Raw genomic sequence first — 16235 nt, 5'->3', positions numbered from 1 at the left:
GAGAGATGCTTCTCATTGAATTTTGAGAATTAGTGTTTTAGGACGCTTTTCCTCATTTTTAAGTCTAACGTGAAACTAAAACTATATAGAAACATTTGCCCTGTCTGATACAAGAACACAAGGGAGCTTTTAACAGAAGTCCATGTTCTCCTTTTTACAAAAAAATAAATACAAGGATCAGAGCAATAAAGCATAGCTGCTTGATGGTTGGTAGCCTCCACGCTTCCTCAGCAGTGTTCTCCTACCTGCCATGCAAACTGTTTAAACTTGCTGTTGCCCGGAGCGAGGTGGATAAGGCAGGCCATTTTTCTTTTTGAGATTAGGTTTTGAAGCATACGTTACTTAACAGCAGTCTGACACTTGCTTTGCTTTCAAGTAAACAAAATTCTGCTTTAGAGTCCCCAGGTTTATGCTTCTTCTCTCTTTTTTTCTTTTCTTACAAAGAAAAACCATGCTGTGTTTTCCTCCCATTATCTGAAAGTATAATAAGTATACATATAAAATGTACATCCTTACAAATGTCCAGATCATGTTTACCGAGTGGAATCCTGTAATGTGTGGCTGTTTTGCAATGTGATACTTATGACAGGAGCATGAATATGTTTGCTGATTTAAGTCTGATATTACAATTAATTGTTCACATGGCTGCAGAAGCTCGGTGGTGGGGTTTTTTTGGACATCATTAAATGTCTCAGATCTTAAAATGAAACTTTATTGTTTTAGTATTTTGTTACTTTGTTAACACTGGATAGTACGCTCTGTATACCAACCATTCTGCTGCATTATTTATTTCATTTATATTACTTCTTGTTATACATCTAAAGGACGGGGAGCCTCCTGGGTATTTAGATTCAGGCACTGAGGTCATATATTTGTTTTTATAATTTGTCCTTGGAGGCCTAATTATATGCCTGTCCACCTTGTAAGCCTCATGTCTTCATCATCCTACAGACTCTGGCTGACAGTACTGTCACCTGATCTTTGTCCTTCTTCAGATTCCCCAGGAAGTGAAAATTTGGGGTAACTTTTATACCAAGAATTGCTTCGTATTTTAAGAAAGGAGAAAAATAATATCCTGAAATCGAAACTCAGTGTTCAACTTGTAGCTCCTCTGCCTATAGCCTCAGCTGTCTCCATCCTGTCATTCTGGGAGCATCTCCTGGGAGCTTGTCAAAAGCACAGACTATTGGGCCCAACCACAGACCTGCTGCATTTCTGCTGATCCCCTGGCGACTCGGGTATGGTCGCGTCGGGGGAGCACTGGTCCACGTGACACGCCACATGACAGGGAGGATAGTGATGTTTTTCAGGACTCTGCATTTTACCAGCCATTCCATATCACGCAGAGATTGCCACCTTCGGTAGCCCCCAGGATTTACTGTTAGAATGTCCGTGCTTCGAAATGACCTCTAGTTGGTTAGAGGAGTTTGGAATAGCACAGGCTACAAATAGCTGAAGTTTGAAGAAAAAAGTAGGTATACATATACATGTATATTACATTTCTAGTAGGGAAAATTAAATTCTTAGGTCTAAGGGAAACAAAGTAATAAAAGGTAGGTTATGTACACACCCCTTTTGTCCTGCCTCCCCCTAAATGATGTTATAGGGCACCATTGTCTGCTTTGGGAATGGTGAATCTGATACGTTCATGTTCCCTCTCTTTCTAGCTTCAAAATCTATGCAAGAAGGCTGGGGCAGCGGCGGGGACGATGCGAACCTCGGTGCCGGTCAGTGGGAAGACGAGGACGGGGGCATGTGGAACAACGCCGCTTCCCAAGAGAGCACCTCCTCCTGCAGTTCCTGGGGGAACGCCCCCAAAAAAGGACTCCAAAAGGTGTGTGCGACACTAAAGGAAATAAACTCTGAAAATCATTGGTGGTACTTAAAAACATTCAGTTTCAAGGTGGTATCTCCAGGTAACAGTGACAGAGAGATCTGAGGTTCTCAAAGTGCTCTCAGGACCCTCTGCCGAGCGTAGAATGGGGTTTTCCAGAGACTACGGGCCATTGCTGTCACAGCAGAGCAAAGGCAGGGACAGATGGGTGAATCCAGCTGCTTCTGTGAAGCCGGACAGTAGAGAGATATTCAGTCAGGTATGACAATGCCACTCTTCTCACTAAAAATGTTTGTTTTAGAAAATATAATTATTTTCCATTCAAAAACAATGTTATATTAACATATAATGGCTTTGTTACAGTTATCTTTAAACAAATTAATACAGTTTTTAAAATTTCTCAGTTTTAATTTCTCATACAGTAAAGATCAATAAATGCAACCCATATAAACGCAACTTGTTTAGGATCCTCGGTTTCTAAGAGAGGTAATGGGGTCCTGGGAGCAGGAAGTGTGAGCCCTCCCCAGGGACTCGGTTCTCTGCACCCAGATGCACAGCCTCCAGAAGAAATCCAGTACCTTGGCGAGGAAGAGTCGTTTCTAACTCTGACCAAAATCTAAAAGCCATGGAATGAAAGGCTTATAAACTTCAGTCAACATAAAAACTATACCTGATAGAGTATTTCATCCTCAAAGTCAAAAGACACATAACAAACTGGAAAAAAAATATCTGTAAGTCATAGAGAAGACTGACCTTCCTGATAAATAGAGGAAGATCCTAGAAACTGTTTGTGTTTTTTTTAAAAAAAAAACCCCACCAGTAATCCAGTAGACAAATAGCGAAGAATGTAAGCAGGAGATCCATGGAAAAGGAACACAAGTCACTGTTAAACGTGTGAAAGGATATTCAACCTGACTTGCAGGAAGAGAATTCAAATTAAAACAACATGAAGAAATGCCATTTTTCATCTCTCAGCCCAGCAGAAATCCAAAACACGCTGTCTTCGCAAAGCTGTAGGAAAACCAGCACTCTCGTACCTTGCTGGTGAAGAGGTAAACTAGTGTAACCCAAATGGAGGGCAGTGTGGCGTCATCTGTCAAAATTACAGATGCGTCAGCACTTTGACACAGCCCTTCTACTTGTCAAGGGACAGCAAAAAAATAGTAACTTAAATGCAAATTGATGGGGTAACTAGTTAAATTATGCTACATCCATATTATGAAAAACTAAAGTTTTTTCTTAAAGAAACTAAACATTGATATGAAAAGACCAGCGAAATACATTGCTAAGTGAAAGGCAAGATACAGAGAATCTGTATAGCACAACCCCGCTTTTGGGGGGCAGGGGAAGAGAAGAGAAAATGGGTGTGTGAGTGTGAGGCACACACGTACTCGTCATGGCCTCTGCTGAATTTAAAATTCTCTGGAAGGATGAGTAAGGAGAGAAGAACTCAGGGGACGGGCCATGGGGCGGGAAGAAGATGCTTCCATGGGCCCTTTTTTTCTGCTTTTGAATCATGTGAATGTATTATCTGTTCAAAAATTTTTCAATTTGAAAACCATTCAATTAGCGGTAAGCAGAACCCAGAAACTAAAACCATGGCTTTTTGCTCATAAAGAGTAGAAACGATTGCAGACTTCAAATTAAGTCTTTTCACAATCAGGCCGGCAAATAATGCTGTTAATAATGGGACCAGAAACACCAAATTGATCGGTTAAAATATTGTATGTTCTTGGCAAACCTGGCTCAGGCCGCAGAGTAATGATTAAAATCACCTCTAGAGAAGCCGCTTCCTAGAGGGAAGTGAGCCTGTTAGTTTACAGTCACCGCACGTGCGCCGTCCTGTGATTGGGGCAGGCTCAGTTTTGAAAGCCCTGTGAAGAATGCTTTGTGTATGGCAGTAACATATTGTTAGACCCCCCTCGCTGCAGAAGAGCAGGAGATTCTTGAGCGGTCACATCTTGCCGCTCAGCCCTTCCGCGGTGCCCTGCTGCCCCCTCTCTGTCTCGCTGCCCTTTCCTTTCCACTGCACCTCCCTCCTTTTGTCTTCATCCTCTCCCTCGCCACCATCTCCCCACTTATTTTTTTTCTCCGCCCTTACAGGCCATAAGCGATGAATAATTAATAAAATTAATAGGTTTTTTTGATCCCTTTCATCTTGTCTTTTCTGTTGGAATAAACACTCTGTATTTTGTCATCTTTTAGAATAAAGCTTATAAAAGGGCAAAAGCCATGTAATTTTTAGTAAACTTTATATGGTTATTATAGGATCGTGTTCGAGGGAGCACTTACTATGATTATTTGATAATGGAAGCGGTACATATTTGTGATGAACTAAATTCATTCTCTGGGGAAAAGAAATAATTGTCTTGCTTTTTTAAGTCCGTAAATTGCACACATACGCCAACCTCAGAAGCACCCTGAAGCATTTCATAGCACGAGCCGCCAAATACTGTCGGGGCAATGTGGAGCACAGCATTGTTCAGCGGTAACAGAGAGACACACTGTGACATGTAAATCAACATGAATTTTAGGCATCTCCCATTTCTGGAAGAAATGCATTAAAGCGTGGCTCATGGACTTTCTCCTTCCCACACTTGGTTCTAGGGCATGAAAACATCTGGCAAGCAGGATGAGGCCTGGATCATGACCCGGCTGATCAAACAGCTCACAGACATGGGCTTCCCGGTGACTGGCGTCTTACTTTACTCCTCCCGCCACGTGTCCTGCCCTGCATGGCCCTGTTGTGTCCTGCCCACCCTTGTCCTGTGTAACACGGAAGGAAGACTTGGGGGATGAGATTGTTGGCAAAACCTAACTCGTAAATTCCCCTTTCACCTGGGCGCTTCTGCTTAGGGATCATTGCTTTGAACTACCGCAAAGATCCACATCATTTCTGTCAAGAAAGGTGTGAGAACCTTCTCCTAGAATAAAAAATGATGTGTGATTTTTAATTTTCATTGGTTTATACAGTTTTATATTTTCATTTATAATTAAAAGTGAGTTTTCATTCGTTTATGCAGTACATTGACCAAGATCTCAAGAGAAAACTTGGTATAAAGTACTAAAGCCTCGTGTCCAGATAAAGAACCCTAACCAGACCTATTTGCTTCATGAGTTTCAGATCGTGTGTAGGGAGAGTTGGAAATCTTAGGGGCTTCTTCTGAAAATGCCTCCCAGTCTCTTCAGTCCCTAAGAACCAGTGGCAGGAGTTCAGACCATGAGCAGTGCCTCCTGTATCTGCCACGTGGCCCCTTCAGTATCTGCCACGTGGCCCCTTCAAATGTCTTCTTTCCAAATCTTTATTCAAATGAGTGTTTACCTTTTGATCGCTGCAGATGTCCCTAAAGGATGGGTCTAGAGTGGCCCCAGACTGGAGCGGGGGACCACATACTTCACATGGGAGCGCAGGCCCCTGACCCCGTGTGGGCGCGGCCGGGGGCCCAGCCTCCCCACGGGTGAGGTGACAGGCCCACACTGGCCCTGCAGTGCTTCAGCACCACGCCCAGCTTGGTTTGGGCCTCCACCGAGACTAGTCTGTTTCAATCAGAGAGATAACTATCAAAATGAACTTACGTGTTTCGTGTTACGTTGTTTTTACATTTTTTGGTGAAAAGTAGTTTACAGCAGAGCCTAGAATCTGACTCTGACCGTGACTTCCTGCAGCCGCCCTGGGAGAGGCTTCGCCCTACTGAGCCACAGAGTCAGAAACAAGACTCTCCTGGCCCTGGGCATTTGGGGTTTAAAGTGTTGAATACAAGTGCTTCCCTCTAAAAATCAATTCAGTACATTTTCTTATTACAAGTGTTTTCTATTTAGAAGACATTTCTCTAACCACAAGGAAGAAAAGTATTTCTAGTTCCAAAACCTAACAATATTAGGTTAATATCAGTCACTTCCCTGAGTTAATAGTGATAGAGCTTTTTACAAGCTTTTCCTTTTGTTAACATGCAGTCCTGGTGAAAACTCTTGTTTCCCTCCACAGAGAGAGCCAGCTGAAGAGGCCTTGAAGAGTAATAACATGAATCTCGACCAGGCCATGAGTAAGTAAGATGACATACCTAGAGCACACTTCTTTTCAAAGGTACCAGTTTGTGAGTTCTGATGTTCAGAGTCGTGGGTTAATGGTTGAATACGTGCTGGGGAGACGAGACCACCTGCAGGATGTGCACCTGCCACGGGGCGAGTCCCTCAGGACTGGTGGGCGCTCGGGACAAATGGCCAAACACCACTGAACCGCGTTTGCTTTTTCTGTTTTTTTTTTTCGGGGGGAGGGGGGCGCGCTCCATTTTTGCAACAAATAGGTGAATTTTTTCTATCTCCATCTATTTTGAGTGGGGAGATAGTGACTGTCTTGGAGAAAGGCACTGGGACCCCGTGCCTACCTCATTGGGTGCTGAGTGAGCGGTTTCTGTGCCGCTCCCGGCAGGGCTTGCTCAGGGCCCCACAGGGCATCCATCGCCTGCTGGCTGAGAGACGAGAGTTACTGCCAAGGAACAAGCAGCCCTAGTTCTGGAATTGCTTTAAAAATAATATCAATTATGTTAAATGTTTACATGTAAAATACAGCGGATTCTCATCATTCGTGGTACTTACGTCCTATAAAGTCCCTGCAGACACTGAATCGGGAAGTACTAAACCCTCGCTCCTCGGGAACGTACAGGGTTGAGGTCGTCTGAGCCTCTGGCCACAGCATTTTTTGTCAACCAGTCAACACGTAACCTTGGTTTACGTGTGTTTCTGTTTAAAAACACCGTATTTAATATGTATTTCGCACAAATAATTATGTGCCATATTTCTTTATAACAAAGCATTAGCTATGAAGGGTTGAACATCCTCCTGACCCTAGCTAATGTGGCCATAGATTTTGTTCCCTTTTCGACTCACACCAATGCCGTGACCTCTGCTTTTTTAAAATAAGTCATCATCTTGTGAATCCACACATTTAGCCACTTTCCATCTTTTCTGAAGCTTCATCTCACACTGTAGACATTACTTTAGCTCCCCCCACACAGCCTTCTACACAATGGTGACATTCTGTCCCTGTTGCGGCTGCACTGCCCTGTTCATCAGCTGAACTCGGCCACCTGGGCAGCGCTGCTGCAGCAGCTGCCAAACGAAGCAGGCACCATGCAGCCTTCTTGCGCTTAGGACACTAGACAGCACATTGGCTTGGGGACCATGGGGACCACTGCGATGACCAACAAAAAGCACAGAGATGGCCCTAAATACACCACAAAAGGACACCTGTCGCTTTGTGAGAGCCTGATCTGGGAATGTGTGTGTCGGGGGCTCAAATTCTTCACCGCCCCACGCATCCACAAGTGACCAGAAAGCGCCATAATATTGATTTGGGGGCTACAAGTATATTGTGGCAAGTAGATGAATTCACAAGCTCGGAATTCACAAATAATGAGGATCAACTTTATAATCACATGCAAATGCCAAATGGGTGGTATAAGCTGCCAGGACGGAGGGAATCGGTGTGAGCTGGAAGGAGTTAGTTCCGCCTCCTTAGAGCCGTGGGGCGGTGCCGAGTCAGAGGGTGTGGAACAAACACCAGTGTCGGAATCGGACGAGCACAAGGACGGACTCTGTCTGGTTTGCGTTGTATCGTATCCCCGACATTCAGACAGGTCCTTACAGCCAGTAGGGACTCAGCAGGTGGAAATCGATGGCCATGAGGCGGGGCAGCCGGGGAAGGGCCCTGTTTGGAAAAAGAGGCAACAAGTCCCCGGGGAGAGGAAGGACCTAGCCCCACAGTGGCAGCGGTGGCCGGCGTGGCTGCGAGGGACGAGGAGCAGAGGCCAGACCACAGACTCCCGGGCCCGGCCAGAGCCAAACCGAGGCCCCTGTTTTCTGGGGGGTGAGCGTCTTAACTCCTTCCCTGAGGGGTAGGCTGCTGCCCATCTGTGCTCAGAACTCGCAGCTGACCCCCGAGGCGTCTCGTTTCAAGCGCTTGCTTCTGTCTGCTGTGCCCCAGGCGCTCTGCTGGAAAAGAAGGTGGACGTGGACAAGCGTGGACTGGGAGTGACCGACTACAATGGGATGGTCACCAAGCCCCTTGGCTGCCGCCCACCGATCTCCAAAGAGTCTTCCGTGGACCGCCCCACCTTCCTGGACAAGGTATGAGTGTAGGTGGCTTTCGGTTTGTTTTTAACAAGAGGTGTTTTTCGCTTTCACTGTGTTGGATTAAAAAGTTTGGGGGCTATAATATTTAAGTGACTTTTACCCATTTTTCTAATATATATGAATGTTTAACTCAAAGGAGGTTGTGTTATGTTTCATGTGATGGGACTAGGAATAAAAATACTGAAATTGAAAACTGATTTTCATGTGAGCGGGTGAACTTGGCTGCTTCAATTTGTCCAATAGACAAGGATCCATCAAAGTTCTGTTTTACGGTCTTACTTTATGTGCACAGTTCTCCCCACTGGAAATGATGTATTACTTGTCCAATCTCAGGAGAAAGGGTCTAGAAGTGGTTAGGCATGGGCACCCACGTCTCGTGGCCCTTGCTTGGGTGGGCGACTTCAGAGAACGTGCAGGGGTCGGTGGGAAAATCCCCTTAGGTGTCTCAACAAGTGTAGTTGCCGGTTCGGTCCCCTTAGTGTCGCCCTGCTTGGCGCTCCCTCTCCAGATCGGTGTGGCCTCAGAGGGGGAAACAGCGTCCCGTTCAACTCAATCAAAATGATCATCCTTGAAAACACAAGGGAAGCAAGAAAGGACAAGTTTAAAGCAAACAAGCAGACTAAAAGTGAGCGCATGGGAGAAGAGATGAGAGTCCGTCTGTTCTCAGATTAGCAGTGTCCTCTGCCAGCGCTCCGCACAGTGGGGTCCTCGCCTTGCCCGGCACCACTGTGCCCAGAGGAATCAGAATTTCAGACAACAGTGAATCGTTTGGGGACCATATTTATTCTAAGATATTATGAGTAGTTTATCTGAAATTCCAGTTTAACTCCGCACCCTGTGTTTTTATTTGCTAACTGTGGGACCCTGACTTATTTCCGTATCTTTAAAATGTAAAATAATACTACAGGTTTGGGGAATTCCCTAGTGGTCCAGTGGTTAAGACTCTGCACTTCCATTGCAGGGGGCACGAGTTTGCTCCCTGGTCAGGGAACTAAGATCCCGCATGCCATATGCCATGGCAGTCAGTCAGTCAATCAGTCAATACTGCAGGTTTGTCGTGAAGTTAGAGGAGATAAATTTACAAAGGACCTGGCACCCAATAAATGTAAAAAAATAATAATAACAAGATTTTTGTCTGTTTTATAATTTACCTTATTATTAGGTTAAACCCTATGAAATCGCTGTTTGTAGGTCAAAAACATTTGAATGTCAGCAGATTTCAACCTAATGTATACTTAGAGCCTTGCTAATAACTTCTCAAAAGGAGCCTGTTTATTTGAAAATGGTTGTAAAGTGTTTTCCAAGTAAGACTTTTTAGTGTTTGTCTCTCTCCTGATTCCTACCCGTAGGCAGGCTCAGTAGTGATGAGAATATTATAAGCTGATATGTGTTTGTAAAATAATTGTTAAAATGAAAACAGCATCTTAATCCTGTTTCTCTTTTTTCTTTTTCCCCTCTTCCTTTTGGCCATTTCTCCATTTTCCTGTCCACACATTTTTGATCTTTTAATTCTTTGTTCATCCGCATCCCTTTCTGTGTCCCGGGAAACTTGTGCTTTGTGTGCGGACGGGCACTGCACGCAGCTCACGCTTTCTTTCCCCAATCAGGATGGCGGCCTCGTGGAAGAGCCCACGACTTCACCATTTTTGCCTTCACCAAGCCTGAAGCTCCCCCTTTCCAACAGTGCACTCCCTAATCAGGCCCTGGGCGGGATTGCCTCAGGGCTGGGCATGCAAAACTTGAATTCTTCTAGACAGGTAAGGCTGTTGGTAGAGGGCCACCATGGTCTCTCTCACTTGCCTTTAAGAAAGTGTGTTTGACACGCAAACCTTCTTATTTTTAATTAATGCCTGCATTTGAAAATATAACTGAATATGTAAAGGGAGCTGAAATATTGTAAGGATTTCCTTCCAAGTGATGTACTGCTGTCAAGAATTGAATCCAGTTCTTGAAATTTAACCATGTTATAGGAAATGCTTCAAAATTATACTTATTTTTACATGTAACTAAAACACCCTTGGTACTAAAGTACTGCTAGTGAGATGACATGGATCGCAGAGCCATCTTCACCGGCCTGATGCGCTCACAGGTCCAGGCAGTGCCGTCCTGTCTCTCCTGGCAGTCGAAACCTTAAATGCATCAATCTGCAGGAAAACGCCATAATCTCCCCTTTTTCCCAGAAACAGAGGTGACGTCTCTTGCAGGTTCTCAGTGGTTTTCAGAGAGTGATGTTGGCATTGTTCCCTGCCTTTGACACTCCTGGGGGAGGTGAGAGTCACCCTCAGATGTCCCTGAATGGAGGGACTTGGGGTTTTGATCGACAGCCGCTTCGTGTCACTTCTCTCACCTGGAATGAAATGATACGAAAGCGCGTCACGCTCTTCCCGTCCACAGAACAGCTCTTGATTTTCTCCCCGGGGAGGCTCACATACGCTCAGCTCTGAGCCTTCTCTTCCAGCGATGCTGTGAGATTTGGGGCGGCCGGCGGCAGTTCTCAGTGGCGCCCCATCCACGCCATCCTGGCCATCTCTCGTTGCCCACCGAGCCGCGGTGCCGGTTTCAGCTCTTCCGCTGTCGGGAAGTCAGCGGGCCTGGCCGGCGGGCCCCGGGACTCACATACCCAGTCAGGAGAGTAGAAAGAAGCACTCAAATATGTAGTTATTATATTTCACACAAAGTTAACTGCCTGGACTTGTTCATGTATTCCATTTCAGGTTTGTTGAAATCATAATTATATTTCCTTTTGGAAAATGTCCTGTTCTCCCAGGTTAGTGGTCCCCACACGTGATGCCCTTTACCCCAGCACAGGCGGTGCCCACACAGCTGTGCCTGCTGCTCCTGTGTCTGGCTCTGTGTAATTATAGGTTCCTGGAACACGACGACCTTGTTGGGGGGCACCTAAAGCTGGCTCTGTGGGCGGCTTCTGTGATTTAAAGACACAGGCAGGCTTCGCAGGCAGATCTTCTGTCATCTGTACCCAGTTTAGACAGCACTTCTTAAACATCCCCTTTGGTACACGCTGAGAGCGGTAGGAAGCAGGTGCAGCCTTGCCCCCCGCTTGCTCCCCGGCGACCGTGTAACGAGCCCTCCGCCTCCCCGCAGACACCGAGTGGCAATCTGGGCATGTTTGGCAGCAGCGGAGCAGCACCAGCGAGGACCATGCAGCAGCCGCCACAGCCGCCCGTGCAGCCCCTGAGCTCCTCCCAGCCCAGTCTCCGTGCTCAAGTGCCTCAGTTTCTATCCCCTCAGGTCAGACCCGCGTCCGGCTACACTGAGAGCCAGTCAGCCCGCCCATGTTAACCTGTCCGTCCCACCCTCCTGCCCTGGGAGGCATCTCCAGAGCTGCTGCCCCAGGGCCCCCCGCCCCACAGGCCAGGGCTGGGCCTCCTCCGTCAGAGTACTGTCGCCGGGTGACACATGCCAGTGATGGGACTTCTGTCCTGGTCTTGCGAAGATTGCTTGGATGAGCCCATTGAATTCTTCTAGATTTGCTGGGAGAGGAAAGTGGCGAGTGAAATTGCGTGGGACGTAAAAGAAAATTCTTAGAAGCAGTGAAGGACTGAGTAATGCTTTAGTGACAAACTAAATGTGACACTATATAATAGTGTCTACATCACAGACTTTTTAGTTAAGTTTATTCTTTGGTATTAGATCATTTTCTTTTAAAAAAGAGCAAATAGAATTAGGAAAAGGATATTGTTGTTTTGGATAGCTCTAAAGCATAATATCAGCTTTTTTTCATATTAATATTGTTTACTTTTAGAACATTTCCATAATTTTTGACTTTGGACTGAGTTTTTAATTACAGTGTTATGGTCCTTACCGCTTAAAAGAATATTCAATAATAGATTAAAATGGTAAATCATAGAATTCGGTGGAAGTAATTATTCCTCCACAGTTGTTTGACCCGAGATCTGTGCACTGAGTTGAGATGGCTGAAATCCGGGTAAAATAATAGTAAAATTCATTAAACAGGATACACTGTAAGCCACTCATCTGTGTGCCTCCCACGACTGTTACATAATGTGTTTTCTTTAAGTTGACTTGCCTTCTTAATTTAGATAAATTTATTCTTAAAACTGAACGTATCTGTCATAAAGAGAAAAAGCAACATTTTTCTAATACACGTTAGGCGACTAAAAGATACTCTTCCGTGCTCTACCTAAAACCATCTTGCGTAAACGCTGTGATAAGCGTACGGCGCACGCCGTGGAAAACACTGAGCTGCCAGCGCCAGGCCCCTGAAGGGTTCAGAGTGGTGAATGCCAGTTGGCCAAGGAGGCAGGCTGACTGTCGCGGTCGGGGCTGGCCGGCCACAGCAGGGCATGTGCCACATGGGAGGCTGGGCAGTCGGGCCCCCCGAGAGGAATGGCTGGTCCCACGAGCAGGGGGAGACCACTTCCCGAGCGTGTCAACTTGAGAAGGGGGGGGGGTCCCTGCCTGCCCTGGAATGAGGCCCCCCAGGTCAGGTGGCCATGGTGCCATCAGCCGAGCTCCTGCGGGGACTGGTCCAAGGCGCCTGTGTGAGACGCAGGCACTGGCCTCCTTTGAGGAGGCTCGAACTTCCTCCCAGAGACCACGCCTTCGCTGTCTCCCACCCTTAAACGATGCCCACTTAGCTTCATTTCGACAGAATGTGAAACCAGTTACCGATGGGAGTAACCCAGAGCCTTAGAAAGTTAATTGGTAACTAAAGTATTTGGAGGAAGAAATCTCTTTCTTGCCATCTGCCTTTACCTCCCTCCCTCCTCGCCTTCCTTCCTTCCTTCCTTCCATATTATCCACAAAAGCATGTTAACTACTAATGTTAAAATGTCTGTAAATTTTTTAAGGGCTTTTGAAGCTCACTGAGACAAATATAACTGTCATTTAATCAGTTTTGAATCTCAGAAAACTGCACAGACAAGTAAATGTTTGAATAGAGAATTCATGTCTAATGGTACATTTTTTGTTAACAGGTTCAAGCACAGCTTTTGCAGTTTGCAGCAAAAAACATTGGTCTCAACCCTGCACTATTAACCTCGCCAATTAATCCTCAGCATATGACGATGTTGAACCAGCTCTATCAGCTGCAGCTGGTGAGTGGGTAGATCCGCTCGGGTTCTAGGACAGAGGAAGAGCCTTCTCCCCATGAGCACGGGGATGTGCCAGCGACATGCACGCCAACTGAAGAAAAGCAGTCGCTGTAATGCTTTCTTCACATCAGGGAATGTCATTGAGACTTTCATGAAGTTTGTAAACTATTAAAAGAATTAGGAAGTTCTTCACTTAAGGGTGTTTCCACTAAGCTTTGTGGATTCTATGGCCCCTTCGTGATCACAGTCTTCCAGATCTGACAGTTTAGGGTGTCTGTTAGCTCTCAGCCAGCCTTTCCCATCTGAACCACAGAACCCAACAAATCATTTCATAATTGTTCTCTAAATTCTTCCAAGGATGGTCTACACAAGATACCATTCTAGAAGCAAAAGACAGAAGTTATTTCGTTACATACAGGAGATGAGATGCCTTAGAGATTAGGACTTGATTCTCTCAGAATCCCTCTTGAGAAAGGCTGATTGATGTAGCCTAATAATTCTTGAAAGTGTTATAGTTTAACATATGTTGAATTTTTAATTTTCAACAATCTTACTGCTTTTACCATGAAATGCCATGGCATTGTATCCCTAGGTGCATCCTGAATTTATATTCCCTGAAGGGCCCAGTATATTATTTCCTTCTTTAATACGTTGACACCTGATTTATTTAGAAGTCTTGCCTAACAGCTTCATCTCCTAGAAAATGACCAGGAGTCATGAAGGAAGAAAAACCTCCAGTAGACAAAACCATGCTGTCAGCCTTTCCTTACGGGGGAGCCCTGGGCTCTCAGTCCTGACCCTTCAGCGTTTGTTAGACGCACGTCTGGGTGTCTGGTTCCAGGTAGTGGGCAGGTGGGGTGGGGGTGACCTAGGACAAGCCGCAGTGCAGTGAAGTACCCAGGACCCTGGGCATGGGGTCCGGGCCGGGACTGGACTTCACTTGGAAAAGGGAGCCAAGCTGCCTCACAGTCATGCTGTAAGGCCCCTGGGCGGGGTGCTACCGCCAGCGCCAGGAAGGGACCACTGACCTCAGGGAGCAGCTAAGAAGCGTGCTATTTAAAGCTCTCACTGCAGAGGAAAACAACTTTCTACTCCCTGATAACACAGAGGACAGCTGGATTCTGACGTGAGACAGACCTCATTATCAGTCGTACTGATGTTCTGGAATCCTTTATTTATACATAATTTTTATTGACCTCTGTAGCGTAAAAGATACAAAGAAAATGTTGGATTTTGTTTAATCTGCTCTGTTTTAAAAACAATGTAAACTGTTTTAACATTTTTTTCCGGAAAAATTGGTAAAATGAAGTTTCAGTACATCCTAAGGTTAAGTTTCAGAGCCTATAAGGATTCACTTAAGTGAAGTATTTTATTCCTCTCTAATTTACAGACTAATGAGGCATTTCTAGTAGAATAATCTCTGCTTCTACTTGGATTCTATTTCAGTAAATCCTCTTGCCCAAAACGTCCCCAAAAATCCATGTTGTAAAGAAAAAATTTACAATATTCAGCCAACTTTCGAAACAAATGATCCGGCCTTCTGCCTCATTGTGGGAAGAATCTGGCGATCATTCTCGCTGGCTTTGTGGACGGGGTCTGTGCGGCGGAAGTGCCCCACGTCTGGATGTCGGGCTCCCTGTGGACCGAGACCACACGTGGCTCCTGGTAGTAACGAGCCCTTTAACGCGTATTGTTCTGTGACCGCCGATCACTGCTGCCCTGCCACACTGAGCCATTCTGGACAACTTGCATCTTTATAAGGGAAAAAAAATTTTTATTTTCCCCTCATTTCTTTTTTATTTTTAGTTTGTATGAATCGAGCAGAAGAATTTTGATCTCTTCATTTACTGAAAAATATTTGCTGACAAACCTCATTACCAGCACTAAACAGGGGTACTGACTGAGTTACTTTGTAAAGTCTGTGCACTAGGAAGGTTTTGGAAAGACATGTCTCCTTTTGAAAAAGCTTCATGCCTCACGCTATGCTTAAACCACAGGATGGTAAGGGGACCGAGAATCTGTGCCCTTTTTTTTTTTTTTACACTAATGAACAGAAGTGGAACCCTTTGTTGGGGCTTTCTTACACTCTACTCTACTGGACGCTTCTCTTTGTGTCCACAGGCGTACCAACGTTTACAGATCCAGCAGCAGATGCTACAGGCCCAGCGGAACGTTTCCGGACCCATGAGACAACAGGAGCAGCAAGTAGGCGCCCCCCGGGCGGCTCAGCCGGGTCGCTAGCTGTCACCTCCCCAGGCCTATTACTTGTCACTGACTTCTCTCTCGCTCAGCCTCTCGTTTTGAAAGCCTCGGCGTCACCTGGGTGGGGAGGAGGGCAGCCCCGGTGGCCCTCCCGACCCGCTGACCGCGCGTCCCCGCCCACAGGTTGCGCGCACAATCACTAACCTGCAGCAGCAGATCCAGCAGCACCAGCGCCAGCTGGCCCAGGCCCTGCTCGTGAAGCCGCCGCCGCCCCCGCCGCACCTGTCTCTGCACCCCTCTGCAGGCAAATCAGCCCTGGACAGCTTCCCCCCGCACCCCCAGGCCCCCGGCCTCCCTGACCTGCAGACCAAAGAGCAGCAGTCTTCACCCAGCACCTTCGCTCCCTACCCTCTCGGTGAGTCCGGGTCGACACCGACTGCGTGCACCTGGCAGGGCTGAAATAGCCGGGCAGAAATGCAATTCCAGGCAAAACCAGAGCGAGGCTGTCTCAAGTCTCCTTCGTAAGTGGGGGACCCTAGCTGTCTTTGCAGCTAGGGTCCCTAGGTCCCCTTCGCAGCTGTCTTCTTTGCTGCGCCCATAAGTGCTTGCAGTATAAAATCTTTGAAAGTAGTAGCAGAATGATCTCTCCACTGTTGAATCGGCGCTTTGTTCCATCCCTGGCTCTCTCCAGCCTGAACTGCTGGGAACAGGAAAGGTGTGCAGATTTCCGTGAACCAGACACTTCTTAAAAAGCCATGGCTGTCCACACAAGTTCTATAGTCCAGAGCACGGTTGTGTAATCATCCAGATCAACACGCACACCCTCACCCCCAACCGATAGGGCGCCCGCCCAGCACTTGAAACCCGCAGGCCAGTGGCAGATGTGGTGCCACCCTCGAGGTCACACAGACCAGCCAGGAGGGACACAGGTTACGTCGCTGAAGACCGTCAGAAGGGCTGTGTCAGGAAAGTGGTAGGTAGTACGGGGAATA

The 16235-nt window shown here is 46.5% G+C and overlaps 1 protein-coding gene across 8 annotated transcripts in view; it reads left to right on the top strand.

The window, feature by feature from the left end:
* Nucleotides 1-16235, top strand: part of TNRC6C (trinucleotide repeat containing adaptor 6C) — a 124612-nt gene that overhangs the window by 86303 nt on the left and 22074 nt on the right. For 6 of the 8 annotated variants that reach the window (XR_010838358.1, XR_010838359.1, XR_010838357.1 and 3 more), the window contains exons 7-15: nt 1668-1834; nt 4442-4522; nt 5820-5877; nt 7818-7960; nt 9550-9723; nt 11069-11215; nt 12925-13044; nt 15163-15246; nt 15427-15658. Coding sequence is in view for 5 of the 8 variants with exons in the window: in XM_067022195.1 (XP_066878296.1) it covers nt 1668-1834; nt 4442-4522; nt 5820-5877; nt 7818-7960; nt 9550-9723; nt 11069-11215; nt 12925-13044; nt 15163-15246; nt 15427-15658 (1206 nt within the window). In the remaining 3 variants the exon portion in view is untranslated. The remainder of the gene's footprint in view (nt 1-1667; nt 1835-4441; nt 4523-5819; nt 5878-7817; nt 7961-9549; nt 9724-11068; nt 11216-12924; nt 13045-15162; nt 15247-15426; nt 15659-16235) is intronic. The other 2 variants (XM_059048812.2, XM_059048814.2) reach the window with 1 other exon arrangement.

This window comes from Kogia breviceps, chromosome 19, assembly GCF_026419965.1.
Source record: "Kogia breviceps isolate mKogBre1 chromosome 19, mKogBre1 haplotype 1, whole genome shotgun sequence".
Taxonomy (NCBI): domain Eukaryota; kingdom Metazoa; phylum Chordata; class Mammalia; order Artiodactyla; family Physeteridae; genus Kogia; species Kogia breviceps.
The sequence above is the reverse complement of the archived record's forward strand: the minus strand, read 5'-3'. Positions and strand labels throughout refer to the sequence as shown.